At 37.0% G+C, this 22,850-nt stretch overlaps 1 protein-coding gene across 1 annotated transcript in view; it reads right to left on the bottom strand.

The window, feature by feature from the left end:
- Nucleotides 1-22,850, bottom strand: part of PTPRQ (protein tyrosine phosphatase receptor type Q) — a 104,282-nt gene that overhangs the window by 40,948 nt on the left and 40,484 nt on the right. The window contains exons 22-26 of the mRNA XM_032207501.1: nucleotides 22,269-22,544; nucleotides 21,307-21,458; nucleotides 18,212-18,353; nucleotides 16,039-16,308; nucleotides 6,546-6,878 (exon numbers count right to left, since the gene is read on the bottom strand). Of these exons, the coding sequence (XP_032063392.1) occupies nucleotides 6,546-6,878; nucleotides 16,039-16,308; nucleotides 18,212-18,353; nucleotides 21,307-21,458; nucleotides 22,269-22,544 (1,173 nt within the window). The remainder of the gene's footprint in view (nucleotides 1-6,545; nucleotides 6,879-16,038; nucleotides 16,309-18,211; nucleotides 18,354-21,306; nucleotides 21,459-22,268; nucleotides 22,545-22,850) is intronic.

The following is a 22,850-nucleotide window of genomic DNA, read 5'->3' as shown; positions in this document are numbered from 1 at the left end:
TAAACATATCACAGCATTTATAGTGTCTTAAATGCCTACAACATCATTGTAACTGGAAACTACAGGGTTTTTTTGTTGTCTTTTTTTTTAATTACAGGTTGATTACATGCATTTTGCATCACAAACAATATATATATATAGCTATTTACATGAAAAGGCATGCATAATATACAGGAGAAAGTTTATGTCAGACTAATCATGCAAAGAACAAGAAATTATAAAAATACAAGGTCTTCTGCAAGCTGGAAAAGATTTCCAATAATGTTGGACAGTACTGGTTCAAAAAATATATACAGAAAAAAAAATCTAGGTTTCATTTTCACTTACTCTTAACATGTTGAGAAACTCTGGAAAATACATACCAAAAACTAGCAGGAATTGTAAGAAGGGAAGAATGATCACATTAAAAAATAGCGTTTCCTAAAATTTTCTTTGTCATGGTGATATGTGAATTCACCTAGTTATTTCTTACTCATAAATGATAAATTTATTATGTTCTTGAATTCATATAACAATACAGAAACTCTCAGAGTAAGTGGCATTACTTTTTCTCAATGCCTGTGGTAAATTTGGGGAAGCTAAAATTTGGAATACAATGGACAACAGATTTGTATATAATGCCATAAATTTGCTCCATGGTGCCTTCTTTTTTTGTCTACTACAAAAAAGACAACTGTGACATATACCAGTGAACAGTGTGTTATAGAAGGCACAACAGATTTGTACATAATTCCTTGGCTTCATGGTGCTTTTTTTTTTTTTTTTTTTTTTTTTAATCTACCTGAAAAAAAATTACAACAGTGATTAACACATATCAGCAAACAGTCTGTCAGAGAGTTTTATGAGGAATTTTAGTGTATACAAAGTTACTTAGCTTGTCAGGTAGAAAATATTAGGAAAATGAAAAATAGCACAGAAGGTATGTAACTATTGAAATTAGTTGTGAAGCCTCACGAGGAGAGATTTTGCACTGTGAAGGTGCACATTTTGCACCATGTTGGCAGAATAAAATGGGAAAAACTGGGAGTTGAGAAGGTGCTGTGAAGAGTTCAGGATATTGGATATAGGAGGTAGAGTTGTGTGCCGGGATTAGCAGGAATATACTAGACTTTGTAGGGAGGATCAAATTCAGCCATTGGAAGCAGTCCTCTAAAATAATGAATAGGATCAAACAACTGAATGAAGACTGTAACTGAGTGAACTATGTATGAAAGTACATAAGGGGTGGTGAAAACACTGCTCCCCTAAAAAATAGAATTAGAGCAAATTAAGGTTACTTTTCAGGTAATACATATGAGACTTGTTCAAACAGTGACTTTTACTGTGAATAGTGCTTTCAGTAACTGTGGTAGTTGCATCTCCAACCAAACTTTCTTAAAAACAGTATAAAACTTTATATAGTTTCTCAAGCCTTTGTTCGTTTCCAAACCTACCTAGTTTCCATAGATAAACTTCCATTACTCTTTTATAGCATTAATGGAGTGTTTAATCTTTCTTTTTTTTTTTTTTTTTTCCTTTTTTTCCCCCAAAGCCAATTTACACTTATTCATTAGATGATGATGGCATGAAATGACTTTAAGCATAACGTAATGTACAAATTATCCAATCTGAATTATTTTATTTCCATATTTCTATAGTTCTATTTGACACATTTTGAGATACTTTCAAGAAAATTCTAATTGAGCATACTGTACTTAGGGCACTGATCTAAAATACACGTAAGCATTAATACCTGATTTATTTTCATCATTAAAAGTAATATATCAGACATCAACTGAATGATACTAAAATTAAATATTTTCTGAAATAAGCTACATACTTAGGCAACTAGCAAACGAAATGTGTCTGAAGTGCCTCATGTTTTACAAAAACCATCTTTCTAAAAAATGTTTTGCTTCAGTAGGTAGCTGCCATATTCTGATTTAGGTTTGTTTGTGAAATGAATCCAGTCAATACAAGTCCATGATATCACTATACCCTTTCTCTTATAAATCACAGCAATTTACTCAGTAGAAATGACCTAGACTTATTCTCTCATTCCGCCATAATCCAATCACTTCCTCTCATAAGCACTTTTCTCCTGGTTTTCACAATAATGCATTTTCTGTAACTAATAACCATCATTTCCTGATTATCATGCTTCTATCCTTGCAGAGGAATGTGGGTCTTATGGAGGTCAGGGTCATCTTTCCCATCCATCTGTGTCCTGATGCTAAGGCAGCAGTTAAGTGTGTTAGCTTAAACATAAGTCTGGATAGCCCATCATTTAGGATAACCCTCAAAAATAAATCTGAATAGTCCAATCTTCTAACAGAAATTCATGAATTCATGCTTGCCAGTTTGGCTAAGACCAGCCCTTTTTCCCAACAAAATTTAAGTGTGAGGCTAATTTATATCATTTTATAATTACCTAGGTTACTTTTACATAAATTGAAACATTTATATCTTATACTAGACCATACTTACTCTCCAATATTGTGTTCTGAGAGAATGAAAGGAGCACAGAAAACCAAATTCTCCCAGGCAAAATCTATCTGGTATACAGCCAAAGCTTTTCACCACACAGAAATATTTTTAGAAGTGTACCAAGCAACTGGGTATCAGCTGGGATTGGGAAAGAAGGTAGCATAACTCTCTGCCCCATGCATCTTTGTTCTATCCTTCATGGGACATTCTAACATCTGGGATTTTCCCTTGTATCTCAGTATATCCTGGCATTAGGAGACTTGGAAGTTTACCAAAAAGCATTGCATTGTGTAACTGTATGAGATCCAAAATAAGTTCAATGATCTCACTGTCCTTCGTTTACCAGCCTTAACATCCACCCTTCAAAGTGATTTGTCTCTTAGAAAGTATGAATTCAGCCAATCTTATTCTTATAAATACAAAAATGAAACTTAGTGGAAGCGCAGGTATGAGGGAACAAAGTTTCCTTAGCTATGGAAAACATTTGTTGCCCTTTCCCTTACTGTGACACAGCACTATGATCTTCTGTACTGGTAACTATATAAATCTAAGTTATGTTGAAAATATTTCATCTTGCAAAGTAGATTTGGCTCTTAGGTAATCCATCAGCTAAGCAATAACAGTGCCATCAAACTAGTTTATGAGGCAGTAGGACAGTTCCTGTGAGAATAATCTGCAAGACAGAAGACTGAATAGTTTATCTGACTGTGAGAACTGGACTGTACCGCATAACCTGTAACATTTTCCATGGCATAACACTATAACTTCCTTCAGTACAGAAGGCTGCCATTATTTTTTGTTTGAAACGTGATAGTGAGTTGAAGAATCTTAAAAATAATTCCATTAGCCTTAAGTTTACCTTCATAATGAACAACTGAAATAAAGAATTAAAGATCTTCACCTTTGTCATTGGATATTAACAATTATTAGCTTTTGCTGCTGTAGCACAACAGTCCAATACTCAACACTTGAAAATGTAAAGAATATTTTTACAGTTTCTGTTATGTATTTTTTTGTTGTTGTTGTCAATATTTCATCTCTTTACATTCTTGGAACCGAGTCTAACAGTTTTTTGCTTAAATGTTGTATATTCCTGAATATAACTATAGGCTTGAGAAAAACAAAAAAATTCTGAGTTCCCAATTATTTCTGAAGCAAAATCATTTGAGTATTATTTCAGAACCAAGGTAACGTGTGTGGTTTGTTTGTTTGTGATTTTTTTTTTTTTTGGAAGCAATGTCTTACAGAGGCATTTCTATAAAATCAGAATGGTGGCTAACTTCTGCCCTCAAATCTGCAAACACAACTCCCATTGATTTTAGGGGCTAAGTACTCAGGCTATTTTACATAGCATCTAAGCACCCTTAAGCCCTAACAGACCATGTATATTGGCTGGGTACCAGCAGACTAATCCAGGGGATGCTTGGCTCAGTCCATGAGGGAGAGGACAGGGGGAGCTACAGAGAGAGAGGAGAGGGGGAGCTACACCTGTTCTGTGGATGCACTCTACAGGGCTTCCCAGAGCACTGGGCAAGATTTTTTTTGTTCACTCCCCAAACTTCTCTTCTCTGCTACAGAGAGTAACCTTTGCAAAGGAAAAAGAAGTAAAATTTCTTAGTCTATTTAATGATACTTTTACAGATGAGTCTGTGGGGTGCATAAGGTCAGGTAGTTCGAAACCTGCCTTTCACGAAATCCAACCACTGCTCAGGGAGGGTCTTGGCGCTGCTGAAGCTGCCAGCTGGCTACCCAGCTGTGACATGCCTTGTTCCTCTTTTTTCCTCCTCAGCTGATTGCCATTGCCCCAGGAAAAAGACCAGCACCCAGACATATCTGGAATACTGCCCATGCTCCCTTGACTCTGGGGCAGTATGTTTTATAGGCAGTTCATCTCTCTATGTGTCATTGATTTAGTTCACAGGTAATGTGTTGCTGCTCTCTTCTCCCACTACAGACACAGGCCAGGGGCCACTCACATCTGGGCTGGTGGAACTTAACTTCTAGAAATGTTTTTAAACAGGCTAATAGAGCACACTGGAAACCTAGTGCTGAGAACAACACTGCATCCGCATGGAAATGGTTTGCGCAGTCAAGTGAGGCTTTTCTGCTTTTAACTTCCAACTCCTCAGTAAGACTGATAAGAAACTAAACTAGTTATTATAAACTAATTATTATAAACCAAACTGTCACTGTCTGGACAGGAAATCATAAAGATGATCCTATCTTTATGTGATTGCGTATGTTTTGATTATCTGCCTCTCTGTCTGCTTTAAATCCCTACCTTTCCTAAGTTCAGCAATATTTTTTGGAAGAAAAGTATTTGCATAGACATGGACCTGTTGGACTGAGTCCACAGGAGGGCCACAAGGATGCTCAGGGGGCTGGATCAGCTCTCCTTTGGGGACAGGTGGAGAGAGCTGGGGATGTTCAGCCTGGAGAAGAGAAGGCTCCAGGGAGACCTTATAGAATCATAGAATCATAGAATCATAGACCTTATAGTGGCCTTCCAGTACTTAAAGGGGGCCTACAGGAAAGCTGGGGAGGAACTTTTTAAAAGCTCATGTAGTGATAGGACAGGAGCTAATGGCTCTGAACTGAAAAAGCTAGATTTAGATTAGGCATTAGGAAGAAATTCTTCTTTCAAAGAGTGGTGAGGCACTGGCACAGGTTGCCCAGAGAAACTGTGGATGCCCCATCCCTGGAAGTGTTCAAAGCCAGGCTGGATGGGGCTTACAGCAATCTGATCTTGAGGGAGGTGTCCTTTCCCATGGCAGGAGCGTTGGAACCAGATGGTCTTTAAGGTCCCTTCCAACCCAAACCATTCTGTGATTCATTCCATGACATCTCAGCAGCTGAGATCTATCTAATAGTACAAAATCTCTCAGAACTTCTGGATCACAAGTTGCACAGCTTCTTTTAGCTATTTTTTTTTTGTTCCATCTGGAGTCATATGGTGTTTTTGTTTGTTTGTTTGTTTGTTTTAACTTTCATTTATAATATTGTATTTATTTACATCCCTCCAAAAAACACTGGACAAAGAGTCAGCACACATGAGAATGACTCCATAGCTGATTCCAGTACTTTTCAGTCCAAAGGACTGCTTCTGCGCTCTGTATGAAAAATGGGTTGTTGTGAAGTTCACTTTTATGGTGAAAAAAAAGCTTAAATGAATGCAAGCTTAAAAAAGCTTTCTGCATTCAGATCACATGATTGTTAAAACATGAACAGAACAAAGTAAGTTGGTAGACCACTGAATAGTCCTTGGTACACAGCTATTTAATTCTTTGGTCTCTACTAAGATTACTAAGTGAAAGAGGAATGGAGTGAAGGAGCTATGATTTAGTCGGGCCACTCACGGTGGTTCTCTTTTGCTCCACACAGACCAAAGGCCAGATCTCAAATGTGCTCTGACCTAGGCAGGCTGTGGACTGGTAGGAAAGGTTATATGTCCCCATGTCAACGACCTAAATAATTTATGTTTCATGTCCTTTTGTCTCAAATATCTAGTGACAACATGTCTGTGACAATTAACTCCTCTTTGGAAACTGAAACCTCAGCTGAGGCATGTCAGCCCCATGGCTACTCTGATCTGCAATCTCGTTAGGTAGACAATGGTATTGAAAAGAAATCTGAATTCCTCTGAAAATACTCTTTATATTATTCTGACAGGAATGTACAGCAGAACTTCAGAAAAGTGTTATTTCGTTCCCACTTACTTAATAATGAATAACTTCATTCCCACATATGAAGATGAATTGAAAACAGCATATCAACCCAAAGTAGAAAAAAATCAGATTTACCAACTCTAGAGGCAGACGAGGGCTGAGAAATTAAATTGCTAATGAGCAAACAGTATATATAATATAGCAAGTAAAAGGTATTAAAATCTGAAGTAGTGTGAAGAACACATACCTACCAAATGATTAAAATCATATTTTGTACTTGAAGAGTTGCAAGAAAACCAGTATTACAGGTCTATGAAGAAATAACTTCTAATAAGTGTTCTTGATTATTTACATGACCACATTGTTATACATATTGTAAGAGCAATATTACATATGACAAACATCCTTACTTACAGCCAGGAAGCGTTTGTGTAGAAATCCAAGGTGAAGAACTGCCATAACCAACATTCGTACTGGCAGCAACTGCAAATCTGTACCATCTGTATTTTTTTAGTCCATACACAGTCTTTTCTATCTTGTCATCCACCATGTTTTCATATAAATATTGATGCATCTCATATTCAATACATTCCTTAATTTCCCAGTTGCTGCAGTGGATGGACTGTAGCTGTGTGGTAATCTTGTAGTTTTGAAAGTAGCCAAAGATAGATTTTGGTGATCTCCAGTTCAAGGTCACACTTGTTGATTGCACATTGGAAAAAACAATATCCCTGGGAGCACTAGGAACTACAAATTAAAACACGTGTAAGATATACAACAGGGACAGGGGAGGTTTAGGCTGGATGTTAGGAAAAATTTCTCTACCAAGAGTATAGTCTGGAACAGGATTGCCAGAGAAATGGTCATGGCATCAAGCTGCTGGAGTTCAAGTAGTGCTTGGACAAGGCTCTCAGACATCGGGTCTGATTTTTGGTGGTCCTGTGTAGAGCCAGGAGTTGGACTCAGTGATCCTTGTGGTTTTCTTCCAACTCAGAATATTCTATGATTATATGATATCTTCATTTGAATGATTTTTTTTTTTTTCAACTATAACCCTTTTAACCAGTGTTTTTAAAATATTTTAATAAGCACAACTGGTGAACCAGATTCAAGTTCCTATAGTTAATAAGGAGCAATTCCATTGGTGTAACCTACACCAAACATATATAGATGGGAAACGTGTACTATAGCTTTTGAAAAAGGCAAATACTTTTAAATGTGGCATGCAAGGCAAGCTTTGAGAGGTGTGACATTGCTGTTACTACATTTGGGGTTATGTCTCAACTTGTGGAGGGAGCATCAAGCGAAGTTATTTTTGACCTACCCACAGCATCTTACTGCTCTTGCTAACTGAGATTCCTCACCTCTCACTTAGAAATACTCATTTATAACCCTCTCTCTTTGTAACACACGAAGTCCTCAAACAACACCTCCAGGTTTCATTTTGAGTCCTATTTCACCTTCTGAATGAAAAGTATCAATACATACATAATGTAGCTGTTTTATAAATTGTTCAGTAAACTAAAAATAAAAAATAAAAAATATATATTTTTTAAAAAAGCAGGAACAATTAAATAACACAGCAATACAAGGCAAAAAACAAACTAACTTCCCATTAAGTTTGCTTCCATGTATTTAAATGCATATGTATACATGGGTATGCACAGATTTATATTCATGTGCATGGAGACAGAAGTAGGGTATAGATACACACACACACATTTATCCATATCTATATTAAGACAACAGTGTACTCTCAGCTCTTGCAGACTGGATGCAACATATGGTTTTGTGCTATATCAAATAGTCATACAGTAAGCTAATATTATCTCTAAGACCCTCTGTAAGATAATACTAATACTCTATGGCAAAAACTGTGCAGAGAAATCAGCTCAGAAATCATTTTGCACACTTAGCTTTAAAGAGTGCTTTAGCCTTTTGGGGGGGAAGAAGTATCTCTGGTAAAAGAAAACACATGATATATCCTCAAACTGAAACTGAAGAAGCCCCAAGGCTTACATAAAGAATAAAAGGATCCAAAGCCCATGTTACTGGGGAAAAAAGAGAAAAGGTTTCTTTTTTTTTTTTTTTTTTTTTTGTTTTTTTCAGCCTTATGGTAATGTCTGACCTCAGCTTCCATCCACAACCATTTGTTCACAAAACATCATCATAATGTAACAAGCTGAAGCCTCATCACTAAATGTGAATATTTAACAAGAAAGAGATGTAGATTCAGAGTCAAACCAAGCTCTAACAATGAAAAAGTTGAGAAATCCAAACCCCTTCAAATGAGCCCAAAGAAGGTGGAGCCTGCAGGACAGAGGGCAGACACAGTAGCTGTGGGGACTTACTCTGTCACAGCGCATAGTAGCTCCAGACGCTCCCAGCCTACTGAGCAGCCTACTAAGTAGACACAGACCAAAAGCTAACTGTCAAAAAAAGTCTCTGTCACTGCCAACTTTCATCATAATGCTCCATAATATCAAAATCAAAATTGTTTTGCTCTGTTGTTATTAGCATGTAGAGAAGCAAAGTACAGGAAGGAGTAAATAAAACCAGGTAGAAACCTTTTTGCTTAATCACAATTTTGGAGTGGCAATATTCAATTTATTCACTTTGGAAGAGACATAAACACTGCAATATTTTCTTAATAGTTCTATAAACTATATTTTCTACTTATGCAAATTACATGGAAAGGTTTAATTTATCCACTAGTTGTTGGAAAATAAAGGCACAGAAATGTTCAATAATTTTTATGAAAATTTTGTATCCTTCTTTAAAAAATCATGTACTCTATTAGAATATAGGCTGTTAATATCTGTTCAGATACTGCAGAGAATATTAATTGTACACACTCCATTATGATGGCAATAAAATTTGATATAGAATGGATGAAGTCATTTGTCTGAAATAAAAGTTATCACCAAGTCTTACCCTGAACTTGAATTAAAATATATTTAAGACCCAATGCTATACATTCCAGGAAGTGAAAAATCAAGAGTCAGGTATTCAAAGACATCAGATCAGATCCAAATTAAGATAATTTAAGAAAATTTCATCCTCCTCCTCAGTCAGAAGAGATTACTCTTTTGATTACTCTTTTTTTTTTTTTTTTTTTTTTTTTTTTTTTTTTTTTTTTAAGGAATATGACCTAATCATCCTGGGCACATGACTAGGAGATTCTGTTTTGATGGGAACACCCATCATTGGATGACTTGGAATAAAAATGTGAAAGGAAACAACATGGAGATCAAAACAACTGGCCCTAATACCTCTTAGTCTACCACCATTAACTTCCATCTGCTGAAAACTGATTATTGAACAATACTCCCATTTAAATGGAAGACAGGATTAAATACTGAAAAAAACACCCTGCATGGAGCTTAAAGGTTTCTGCCTGGGGATAGGAAAAATGATTCAATATATTCTGATGCCTCTTCACCACAAGATTTTAAGCAGAGCAGGTTTTAAAAAGCAACATAGATCTTACCATAATCAAGGATTCTGGTAGAAAAGCAGAACCGCAAGTGTCTGTCTGAATATAATAAAGGGAAAACTTACAAACAGGGGTTTGGGATAAAGTACATAACAACTGCTTAATTGCTGGGTGCCAAAAGGAAGGTGGAAATATATACCCATTACCAATGTACAGCTGGTAAATCCACGTCTGGCACAACTACAGTCTCTGTGCATCTAAAACTAGACAGGTTGAAGATGTGAGTTGCTGGTAGAAGTCATGTGCTAGCCAGCATGGTGGGCTTTCCTTCTCAAGTAGAGTATCCTGGTCTCCCAGTTTCAACAGGGTTGATGCTATTTTGAAGACCTGAGAGCTAACAATGCTGTAGTAAAGGAAGAAAAGATGCTTGGCTGTTTGATAGAACTACAAATTGTTTCCGGAAAAATAACAGTGGCTGTGATTTGTGGGTTCTCACACACCACTCTGGTCTAATAATGCCAGCCTCTTCAAGCTCTCCATGTACCTGGTGGGAAGAGACAAACTCCCATAGAGCAGGGGAAAGAAGGGAGGGAAGAAAAATTGTTTCTCTTTCCATCTGTTACCTAGAGAAGGGTTCTTTTTCCCACTGACTACAGGGGGAGCCCATAAAAATTACTCTCACAAGGCTGGAGATAATCTCTGTGATTATCCCAGTGAGTAATACTACAGCAAACCCACCATTTTGAAAGATAAGATTGCAGGTATAAACACAACAGATATATTAGACAGAGACAACTTACATACAAAAGCATTTATTTCTATTTTATGTCACCCCCTTTTTTTTTTTTTTTTTTTTTTTTTTTTTTTTTTCCCAGTTTACTAAGACACATATTTGCAAACTATTTCTAAATATTTCTACAAAAAACCTACTCAGTATACTCAGTAGAAGATACAGGAAATTTTTCTGTGTCAGCACCTAGACAGATCTTTAATATGGAATCAGAGCCTTAAAATCAGCTTAAAATCTAGTTCATTTTATTTCATTTCTTGAATAGAAAAATGAACTGTAAATGCGTTTTTTGTTAGAGCAAATGAAAAGCTGAGATCTGAATCCGGAGTAAATCTCAAGGGTGCTGAGAGGGCCACAGCGAGGAGCAGTGACACCCAGTGGCACAGTCTCTCTTGCACTTGATGACTGTGTTCTACGAGACAATTTCAAGACAACTATGCTATTGGGTTACAGATACAAAGAGGATTACAATTACTCCAGCATGGAGAATCAGATTTCCATTCCTCAAGAATGACTAAAATTCCCCCAACTTCTTCTCTCCACAGATGGTACTGATTTGAACAAACCATTCCATGCTTCCTAGAGTAATCATGCAGCTTGTTTAAATTTTCTAAACATGACTCAACTATGATGAAGTGATCACTGTTCACACTAAAAGCATCTGAAGCCAAAAATTGTATCTGTGAATTATTCTTTCATATTAAATTGGAACTGTAACAAAGACTTATCTATCTGCTCAAAGATACTCCTACTTTGTTATGAGCCTAAAAGAAACTAGTATTCTTCCTGACTTCCAGAAAAGTGCATTTAAAGAAAAAAAAACTTGAAAAGATGTGCTTGGGGTTGTCTAGGTCACAAATTGTCCATATCTGTATCCTGATTACTTTGTGGGAATTCTAGAGCTAATCACATATTTAAATTCCCTGTGAATTGCGGGTAGGATCCCTTAAGTTCATCATCATTCACCCAAGAGTCTTTCCCTATCCAATTATATCGCATTTGCTCTAATTCATTTACCTTTGGGTGTGAGAAGTTTTTCAAAGTCTGTAATTTTTGGTGCAATGTACTCTATAGTTTTTAATTTAATAGCTTTTAATTCAGCTTCTGAAAGCCAGCCAGGATGCAGGCAGAGAGGCTGGCTGTGAAATGCTGGTAATTCCGTTTCTGGACAGGAGGAGGAACGAGGTGTTTTCAGGTTCATCCACCATTGTTCACATGATGGCCAAACTCCAAGGAAAAGTGCCTGGAGCCAGATCCACATGGGATTTTAAGCTCCTAAAACCTATTTACGTGCCTGAACTCCTACTGAAGTTGACAGGAAGTTAAGCACCTAAATAGAAGTTACTTTCACAGATCTTGGCCCCGTTTCCCTATGCTCGTCTGGCTGCAATGCTAATCAGCCCTTCCAAAGTTGGCAGACTGCTCTGAGATTAACTTTTTATTTGAGAACCTAAATGAAAGAAAATTCCTGGTAGAAAAGGCACCTGACTGCACAAAAACTCAGATAAAGTTGAACTGGGCCAGTGGAACTAGTTTAAAGCAACAGAAACACTTGGTAGAAAAAATCTTATTTGCATTGCAAAGATAACCTAAGGGCAGCAAAGGACACACACAAAAATCTACTGAGAAAAGAGAGCAGTTACGGCTTTCCATAAAGACTTCTGTGGAAAGCAATGACTACAGCTGCGCGGGCCGGGAACAGAAGACAGTAATATGATATGGCATAGTTCCTAACGAAGCTAATAAAAAAACTCTGCCTACAGAACAGCTGCTTGTAGCTGGAGTTTGGATTAAAAGAACAGCGGCAGCCTAGAAGTCTGTTGGGTGGTATTAAGAGCATCAACATGAGGAAAGTGAAGAACAAAGTAGAACAGAGAGCAGTGGGCACAATGAAATAATCTTCAGAAAATTGAGGTATTGGAAAAGCAGATTAATATTCCATATTGCTTATCTCTATTAATTTTTGAAAGCTTTGTTACCCAAAGGAGTTTCCTGAGTTAAGCTGATATCCCTGATGATACTAAATACTACTCTAGTATGGACTGCTAACTCCTTGTGAGATAAGGTCCTGCTTGGTATGAACAAGGACATTGAAAATAGGTCCCAGATGATTTTACTAACATAAAAATGTAAAAAACTGTAGACTATTTTTCCCATGACTTGGGACTGATACTATCAGACATGCTTTAAAGGAAATTGCACAGTTGAGAACATGTATTTAAAAAGCTTCCTTGAACTAGATCTCTGAGTCCCTAGCACATTAGAAAATTCAATATCTAACTGTGGGGTCTAAGGAATGAAAGACCAAGTCTTACATATCTAAGGATAAATGCACACCTCAAAGCTAAGCTTAGAAAAGTAGTGAATAACTATCAGTATTCTTGAGTCTTAAATTAAATAAAGAATGCCTAGCTTACCAACAAAGTGGACTACTGTTTACTTTTCAGTAAACAACATAATTGACCTCAAAATGCTTTCAACATCAGCTTTGTATGTATATCTTGCCACCATTTTTTTTATGTTCTGAGTTGACCTACTCCTTACAAAAAAAGTTCTTTCACCCTATGCTATATGATTTTTCTATTCTTATCCAACTTCTTATAAAAATAACATCAATGCAATTTCATTGGCAGCCACCAACTGATTGTTTCATTTGTCTAGAGAAGACCTGCCATCAACATCAAAGCCATTAACTTACATTTGGACATATCAACTAATGAGAAAATCTAAAAAAAGCTCCACGCTCTTAAGAAAGTAAAGTCTGGAAAAGAAAGCAGTTCCAGTCATCTTGGAAAGAAGTGTTTCAAAGATTCTTAGTCATGATTCACCCCATGTTTTTGTGATGCTTCTGCTTTAATACATATTGGAAATGTGAGTTGATTTGAACATGTGAAACATACTTCTCTTATCTGTAGTAGTGATATGGAACAAAGTTCTTCCATTTTCCATACTGGGACTCTACAACAAGTGATTCCTCTGGATAACCAGGCCAAAACACTGCACTTCCACATCATGCTTGGGACCCTCAGGACTGCTTTAAAGTACTAAATTAAATGATTTTTTCAGTGCATTATGGACATCTGTAGTTCTTTTTACAAGTTAATGAAGAAATTCATGCAACCCCAACTCCTAGAGCTGCCATGTTCTATGAAAAGAATATATGGTGGTAGAAATAGACCATTTCTTTGGGTATGAAGAAGGTTTTAAGCCCATGCTACATTTTGTGTTCCTCACAAGCCTAAATGAGAAAGCTGACCACATTTTCTAGTAAGCTTTTCCAACTCAGAGGTACAAAACCAGAATCTTTATATGTTCACTTATTCAGAGACTTATTAGAGAATAAACATGTTTTAGCACAAGTAACAACAGATGATGTTAACTTGCCAGCTCCACATCAGATGACCTAAGAAAGTTTCCTATTAACAATCCTTTTAGGCACTCCTATTTTTCATCCACAAAGCATACTTCTGTGTACAGCTGCAATTTAGCATAGGCCAGCAAAATTAAGCTCAGATTAAATTAAAAAATGTCTCTTGGACAATTTCCTAGCAATATTTCATTTAAATGGAAGTTATGAATGAATCTCTGTTTAGCAGAAAACAAATAGTAAGGACTGTAACCATAGTACAATGTGGTCCTCGACCTGTTCCAAGATTCTGTGTTCAGTTATAATATTAAGTAGGACCAGTAGTAATGAGAGAAAAAGTACTCTGCACATGTTAATTGCGTGATCAACATGGTTAATATTTTCAGAAAATAATAATAAGTACAAGAAAAATCTAAATTTAAAAAAATTGACAGCAGCTGCAGTTTTCTTTTGGTTATTTATACTTCAACCCCCAAGTGGCTTTTTAGTTCTTTTATTTTTCTTCTTAACTGAATGGCAATTACACTAGCCCCAGACTTCTGAGCTACCTGAAGCTGCACAGCTTTACTAAGTCTTTCTGATAACTATCCTACTAATTTATAGATCTTTTTCCCTTCTAAAAATTCAACCCTAATGAAACAATTTTAATGTATGCATTTTCTTGAAAATAATCCAAGGGTAGCTATTCAGTCATAATATTCCAAATCATTTTTTCATGTGTGCTTGCTATATTGTCTTTCATATATCGCATAATATTTTTAAACACAAAGTAGTATTACCACTACAAAGTTGACAGTTTTTGTAACATACTGCAGCCTGGCAGAAGTGGTTTACCATGACAATGGAGCTAGATTAGACACAAAACACTACTAATCTCCTCATAAATTTAATCTTCATGATTTGAGTTTAATTTTACCCATTTTTGAACAAGATTACCTAAAAAAAAAAAAAAAAAAAAAAGTCAAATAATCTTGGTAAGAATGTAAAGGTCAAACACTATGCAGTGAGACACTGAGCCAAATTCGATTTCACTTTATGTCAGAAATAAATGCATTGTCAGTGACTCAGTGCTGGCTACATATTCTGTGACTAATCTTAGACCACCATAAATAAGAAGCTGACAACAGCTATAAAACTGTTTCCATTCCCAACCATGAATCTCCAGTTCCTAGTAGCCAGTCACCAGAAAACAATTCATGCAAACACACAGTAAAGGAAATGTTCTAATAATAACTAGTTTGCTGTAAATATGACTAAGCAACAACCTGTAAGCCAAATACTAAAACAGCAAGAAAGAGTTTGTGCAGTGTATGTACCAAAAAAAAAAAAGTGTTGTAGTAGAAACCCTTCACTCAGACAACTCTTAGTGATAAGATACATCAGCCATGTGTTGTTAGAAAATGAGACTGTTTTTGTTTTATTTTCTCCTGCTAGTACAACTCTACATAATGTAGACCACAACAGGCTAGTAGTTTGTCTTTCAAGCTCATGGCTAATACCACATCCACAGTTTTTTCCAGGCTTTCCTCAAGCACTAATTAGCATCCAACCCCAAATTCCTCAGAAATTGCATCAACTTTCACAGGTGCCAGGCTTCTTTGACACTAGCAGCAGCCTTTCTCTGCCTTCCATGAAGTAGGCATTTACATGTGAACATTTACATGTGAGCATTTACATGTGAACAGGAAGCCTCCTGTTCTCATCTGTACCAGAGGGTAAAATGTCTCCTATAAACCTGTCTCCAAAACTTTCTGGTTTTGGACGAGTCCAGTTTTAATCAGTCATTGGCTTGCTAGTCTGGGCACCCACCCTCAGTTTCAGTCTTACTGTAGCTCTGAGTCAGGACTGATTTTTCACCATCTAAAGGGTGGAGAGTTACAACTGCAACTCAGAAGTGTTCTTAGGTGCATGCTCACATACATCCATGTTCAGCACAGCAGTTAACCTCAGTACATATTTCCAGCCACTGCTGTAAGATATAAGCATGGTTATCTCTAATATTTAAAAATGCTTCCTTCAAAAGAGGATTTTGAACCCTGTCAATGGACAGAAGTTTCTGAGCCAACAAGAGGAAAGATGACCAAGATAGAGTTCATAAATCTCCAATAAGACAGAAAGGACGGGACTCGTATTCTAAAAAAGGAGAAAGAGGAAGGCCTGTTTCTTCCCTTCCACTATTAGAATCAAGTTTAGAAAAAAAAAAAAAAAAAAAAAGAGGATTTACCTGCCTGTAGTGAAGCAGGTATTTTGGGTCTGCTTGCCTCTTGGTTATCATTTAAATTAAACAAAAGAATTAGCTTCAGTAATTTGTTACCTCTTTCTGGAAGTGTACTGGCATTACATATCTGTTCTTCACCATCACCAGCAGATGTTGCAGCTTTTATTTTAAAATGGTAAGAAATATTAGAAAGCAGATTTCTAAAAATATGCAGCGTATCATAAGATGAAAAATTTGTAGAACTTCCTTCAACAGTTATGATGTAATGAGTAATCACACCGTTGGATGAAGCAGGGGGGTCCCATTGCACTAGGATCGATTGCCAACTCATTGCAATACAGCGAACATTCTGGACAACATCTGGGACTTAAAAGATACACATACACTAGAGGTTAATATTCACACACAATTTAAATTGTACTCACAGAACAATATAATTGGAGAAGCAGCCATAATATCAAAGACAGGGTTAAACATTCCAGAGGCAAGCAAATAGATATTGTAATAGAAATGTGTTGAAAAAACAAAAATATGTCTTTGTTCTTATTATATGGTTCATTTCTGAATAGCATGAACATGAGTGATGCAAGTACTTGGCATAGAAGAGGCCATCTATCTGTCTTTTTCCTTGTTGTGTACTCCAGTTTTGTTTTCTCATCTTATATTTCCCTACGTTTTTGTAATCAAAATGTAGTAGAACATACACAGCAGTGTGAAACTCATACACTCCACAATAGCATCAACAGCAGAAATTTCTTTTTGTCTCTTAGCTCTGTTTCTTTTAGACACTGAATCATCTCTCACTGTCCTTTCAGCTGAGGCATGACCTGCACATAAGTCACTATGTAGGCTTTAGAGCTTCCATATCAAAGCTATTACCCAATGCTCCCCACCTCCTTGCTGGTTCTAGTAGGAGAAATTTTTAATGCTTATAAAAATTTAATAAAAGGTATCAAATATTAAACTCATGCTTAAAATAGAGCATTTACATGTGAACAATTGATTAAATAGAACAATGTATTGTATTGCAGAAAAGGCTAAATTGCTGGCTGTACCAGCTAAGAAAAAGTGAATACGTAATCTGGGGTGGCCCTGCCTATCTTCTCTACTGAAACACGTCCAGGAATCCATAAAATAGTGAAAGGACTGTTACTGAGGAAACAGATATAAAGGGAAACATGTTAACTATCACTGCACAAAGGTAAATGAATCTCTTTAAAACTATTGTCTTTTCTCTTTGAAGAATAGTCTTTTACAAGATCTGAGAAAAAGATTAAAAATGGCTAGACCACACTTCCATGGGCAATGTCTCTCCAACACTCCTGAAGAAAGTACCAGGGGAATGGATTGTCAGTGATGGAATGAGACAAATGAGGGGTAATTGTGGCTCTTAGGTAGCACAGACTCCAGCTGCAGGGATCCAACAGCCAACATGAACCAGTTTAGTGATGGTCCATGGTGTTCTAACAGCTGACTACAATAAACAGCATTTTTTCTTTTTCCAAAACTGATGTTTTGTCAACTCTGGAAATAATATTTCACTGGAAGTGTGATCTTGAAAAATCGTAGTCACCATTTGGAACTTTTTGATATTTCCTCTACTTCCTCTGCTATCAGTGTAAAGGAACTTGGGAGATCAGGCATGGCCCCCTATGACATGACCCAGTCCTCCAGTTTTGACAGCACTTGTACAGTAGAACAGCATGACACATGACAAAATTCCATGTAATTAATTAACTAAATCAGTTACATCACACAGCCCTCCCCAGTTGTAAGGAAGAACAAGATGTAACAAATTATGTGTTTAATTAGAGAATTGTTACCCTTCCTAAAATAAATAACCAAAAATTGTAAAAAATTATATGTTTAATAGAATTTCCAGTTCATTTGCCAATCTTTTGTCCAGTTGCTTTTAGTACTGCTAAAGTTTCAGTTATTTCCACAGGGATCTGAACTATTGCTTTTATCTGCAAAGTCTGATATCTATCTAATTTTCCTCCCTTTATCTGTGATGCTATTAAAAGATTTATAGTAGCTATATAAGCTTCTCATTTCAGATGAGGACATTTCTAATTCTACACTTCCAACATCAAACTTCAAGCCCAGTCTACCCAGTACAATAGGAATGGGAATTGGTGTTACAGAAGCAGAAGACAATGAGATAGTGTTACATTACACTTTATTTGGAGAGAAAAGGAAGGCTGCTGTTCAGTAACACAAGGAAAATCTACACAAACAAAACTGCAGCTCACAAAATATCACATCTAACCTGATTCCATCGTTGTAAATTGGACAGCATTACTGAACTGATTGCCGTTCCCAAGTCTGGTAAATGCAGATACACTGATAAGGTAAGTGCTGAATGGTTCTAATCCAACAAGGTTTGCCTTATTGTCTGAACCTGAAACATTCTTAAAGAGGAAAAAATATTAGTACATGATTAATCTTTGTAAACATTGTTGGCCTCACCTTGAACATGCTGAAACGAAGAGATTTAGAGCTAGAGTCTTGCTATAGTTTTGCTACAGGTTATTTAGAGCTATAGTCTTTCCTCTTCTACTCTCAGTAGCTTTCAGTCAGACAAAGTAGTCCCTGAGCTCAACTAAAAGGAATGCAGGGTCAAATTCTTCCTTCCCTTTCTCCTCTCCCTCTTTCAATGTAGCTTGTGAGGAAGATATGCCAAAGGATGGTATCATAATTACATAGCACTTTTAGAACAGATTAACTCCAAGTATGTCTTTCTTTTTTCTTTTTTTTTTTTTTTTCACCAATACTGAGAACTCTTGTTACCTCTGCCCCACCTTATCAACCCCCTCTCACCCTCTACTTCTTCTACTTTCTTACTACATGTCTTCAACGAAAAAGGTCATGGATCATAGCTCAATATTTCCCTCACTTTATCTGAGTCAGACACACAGACTGATGAAGAGCTAAAACCCACAGTTTGGTTCCTCATAGCAGTTTTTCAGAGAATCACAGAATCACAGAATGGTTAAGGTTGGAAGGGACCTCCAGAGGTCATCTGGTCCAATCCCCCTGCTCAAGCAGAGCCACCTACAGCAGGTTGTCCATGACCATGTCTTTTTGAAGCTCTCCGAGGAAGGAGATACCTCTCTGGGCAGCCTGTGCCAGTGCTCTGTCACCTGCACAGTGAAGACATGCTTCCTAATGTTTAGACGGAACCTCCTGTGTTCCCGTTTGTGCCCATTGCTGCTTGTCCTTGCACTGGGCACCACTGATAAGAGCCTGGTTCTGTCCTTTTTGCACCCTCCCTTCTGGTACTTATACACATTGACAAGATCCCCTGTGAGGCTCCTCCAGGCTGAGTCCCAGCTCTCTCATCCTCTCCTCATAGGAGAAGTGCTCCAGTCCCTTTGTCATCTTGGTGGCCCTCTGCTGGACTTTTTCCAGTAAGTCCAAGTCTCCCTTGTACTGGGGATCCCAGAGCTGAACACAACACTCCAGGTGTGGCCTCACCAGTTCCAAACAGACAAGAAGGATCACCTCCCTCAACCTGCTGGCAATACTTTTAGCCACTGTTAGGTTATCTTGCAGCAAGGGTACACTGCTGACTCATGTAAAGCTTGGTGTCTGCCGGGACTCCTAAGTCCTTTTCTGTAAAGCTCCTTTGCAAGTGGGTGGTCCCCAGAATGTCCTGGTGCCTAGAGTTGTTCCTCTCCAGGTGCAGGACTCTGCATTTCTCCTTGTTGAACTTCATGAGACTCTTGTCAGGCCACCTCTCCACCCTGTCAAAGTCCCTCTGCATGGCAGCACAGCCCTCTGGTGAGTCAGACATTCCATCCACTTTCATGTCATTCACTAATTTACTGAAGGTATCCCATCGTCCAGATTGTTAATGAAGATAAGCAGGACTGAACCCAGTACTGACCCTTAGGGCACTCTGCTTATGGGCCTCCAACTAGACTTTGCATCACTGAAGCCTATCCTCCTGGTCCAGCAGTTCAGTCAGTTTTCAATCCCCTTCACTGTCTGCTTATCCAGCCTTTACTTCAATGGCTTCTCTAACAGGGTCTTATGGGGGACACAGAGCATGCAAGTCATATTTTGTGTATATTTTGAAAGGACTCTAATGGAAGCAGGGAGAGAGATAAACTTCAGCAAGAAAACCTGGTGAGCATTTTGTGGAATTCATATCATCAGGGAATTATGGTGCCTAACTTCAATATTTCAGAATAAATTGCTCTGCTTGTCTCACTGCCACAATCTAAATCCAGTTTCTTGTCCACTACATCACATAACATGAAGAAACATTACTTTATGTAACACAAAGAAACTTGGAGCAAAGCAGAAACTGCTGCCAGTTTCTGTAATCTAATTGGGTTTAAGTCTGCCACAGATAGCCTATGGCCTCCTTTGGTGGCCTTCATGAGCTCTCAAAGAACATGATTCCAAAGGCAACTCTCTATAGAGAGCTTTCTTCCGTATCTGCATTCGGCCCCCCCTCCTCCAAGGACCATGGAAGAAACTGGATCATGATAGCCCTTCATTCACCACAGGGAACAGATTGCAAAGACTGCACAGCAGGCCACCTCATGGGGAATGACTGCTGCAATGGATAAACTTAACAACAGCACAAGCACTTCCCTTGCATACTAAGTCTCTGGAACTGCTGAGGGAGTTTGTCATCACAGTATCACAGTGTACCTCACACTGTATGTCTTAAGCTCATAGCTGACTGCAGCAATGCCTTTTCACTGTAACTTTTAGCCATGTCTCAGGTGAACAGAACTCACTATTTAGTTTCTAAACCTGAGATACAATCCAAGTCTCACTTGCTGCCCTTACAGTTCATGGCACATATTTGATGCCATGCCAGCAACCAGACATAAATGCCTTGACCAATTTCTACATCTAATTTTATAGCTTCTATTTCAGTTAAAATTTATTCTGTTACTCTGTAAAAAAACAAACAAACAAACTAAACCCACAAACCTCTAAACATTTTAAAATTATTTTTCAAGATTACAAGAAATTTCTTTCCTTTTTTAATCTTGGAAGCCCACAGATACTACATGGCACACACATGCAGATACAAGTAACTTCTGTCATTTTCTAACAACAAACTTACAATGAAATATGAACTAAAGATTAATAAAGCTCATCATTAATGGAATATTAGAAGCTGAAAACAAATTAAGATGTAGATATATTTTTCTATCTAATTTTAAAAATTGAGTTATAGACATTGTGGGAGGGTAAGTAAGCTGTCTTAACAAAAAAGAATTTGTAGGAGCTCCATAAATGTAGGAGAAAAAGAGACATTTAAATTATTTGTGTTGTTTGTAAAACATTAAAAAAGCATTTATCATCTGAAGAAATTAAACACAAATATTAGAAACATACCTGATAAAATATTTTTTCAGTGTTGTTTTGATAAATCTTAAAATTATATCTCATAATAACACCATTTGGCTGAGGACTTGGATCCCATTTTAGCCACACAGAATCTGAAGTGTAATTGGTAATGGTCAAATTCTGAGGTGGAGCTAATGGCACTGCAAAAGAGAAATGGTCTTGACTTACAAATTACAAATAAACCAGGCAAAACCAAATATTTCAGAGAAGCAGCAGAACATATGAACATCTGTTACCATTTCAATCTGAACTCAACAAAACAGTACTTCATTTCTATCTTTTTGTTTGTTTCTTTCTTTTTGAAAAGAAAACAAATTCCATTAACCAGGAATATGTTTAGTCAGCAAGGGATCTTCTCAGATACCTAAGAAAGCTATTTGTCACTTAAACAGGCTCATTGTCAGAGCTATGACATTTAAAAAGTCATAGTACGTATATCTTGGAATGAAATATATTTCACTTTCTAAAGCTTATAGTGAGCACAACTCATATATCTACAAGAGAACATCATTTACCACACAGGTGGGAGGAGGTCCATGTAAGAGAGACCTGAAAGAGTGTCAGAAATGTTTTCATGCTTGTATTTTTTTAATTTTGTACATAGGAGAGAAAAAAAAAAAAAAAAAAAAAAGGTATTGTTGTTTGCTTCAAAATCCCTGACACTTGTCCAAATGGTAAATTCCAAAGGAAAAAAAATATCTTTCTTGGAGTTTTGTAATCCTTCGCAGAATATGACCACCTCTGGCACACTGTGATTGGAGGAGGAGAACTCAGAAAAGACTCAGAAAAAACTCAGAAAAGTGTTTCTTTCTTCTGAGAGTTCTTCACACAAGACCAATGGAAAATGAATTCTTCACCTCGACTCTTTCAACGTGTGACGTTCAGATTTAAATCAGACGCCATATCACAGGGATAAAATTTCAAAGTTTGTTACAATTGCGTTTGCTCACCTGACTCATCTGTGTAGAACAGAAGCATGGAAGATGGACCAGATCCTTTTATAGTTCTTGCAGCTGTGTAAATACTGTATAATGTGAATGGTACAAGGTCTTCCAAAATGATGAAATTATTAGTGGTAGAGAACGAGATATTCCTTTCTGGCCCAAACAAATTTAAATCATAACTTATTATAACACCACTTGGCTTAACAGGAGGGTCCCATGAAAGCATAACTGAGGTAGTTGAGAGATTTGAAAATTTTTTGATTATAGGTGCTGATTCTGGGACTACACAAAGAAATAAGAAACAGAAAAACAAGGATAACCTCAGAAAAATATGAGTTATAATGAAAAATGTGTTTTACTTGTATTAGCTAGTTTAGTCTTAGTTGAAATTGTGCTCTGAGCAGAAAATTCTATTTCACGGTCTCAACACAGAAATGTGTAGCAGTTTTTTGTGTTACTGTATCTCTCACACACACACACACACACAAAGTTTTAAGTAAAATGAGAAAGATAAACTATTTTTTTTTTCTTTTAGAAACAGAAGCATTTTGCTTTTTCTACATTTCCTTAGGAATGAATAAAAACTAT

Source organism: Aythya fuligula, chromosome 1 (genome assembly GCF_009819795.1).
Source record: "Aythya fuligula isolate bAytFul2 chromosome 1, bAytFul2.pri, whole genome shotgun sequence".
Classification (NCBI taxonomy): Eukaryota; Metazoa; Chordata; class Aves; order Anseriformes; family Anatidae; genus Aythya; species Aythya fuligula.
Note: the sequence above shows the minus strand (reverse complement) of the source record. Positions and strands in the feature narration are given on the sequence as shown.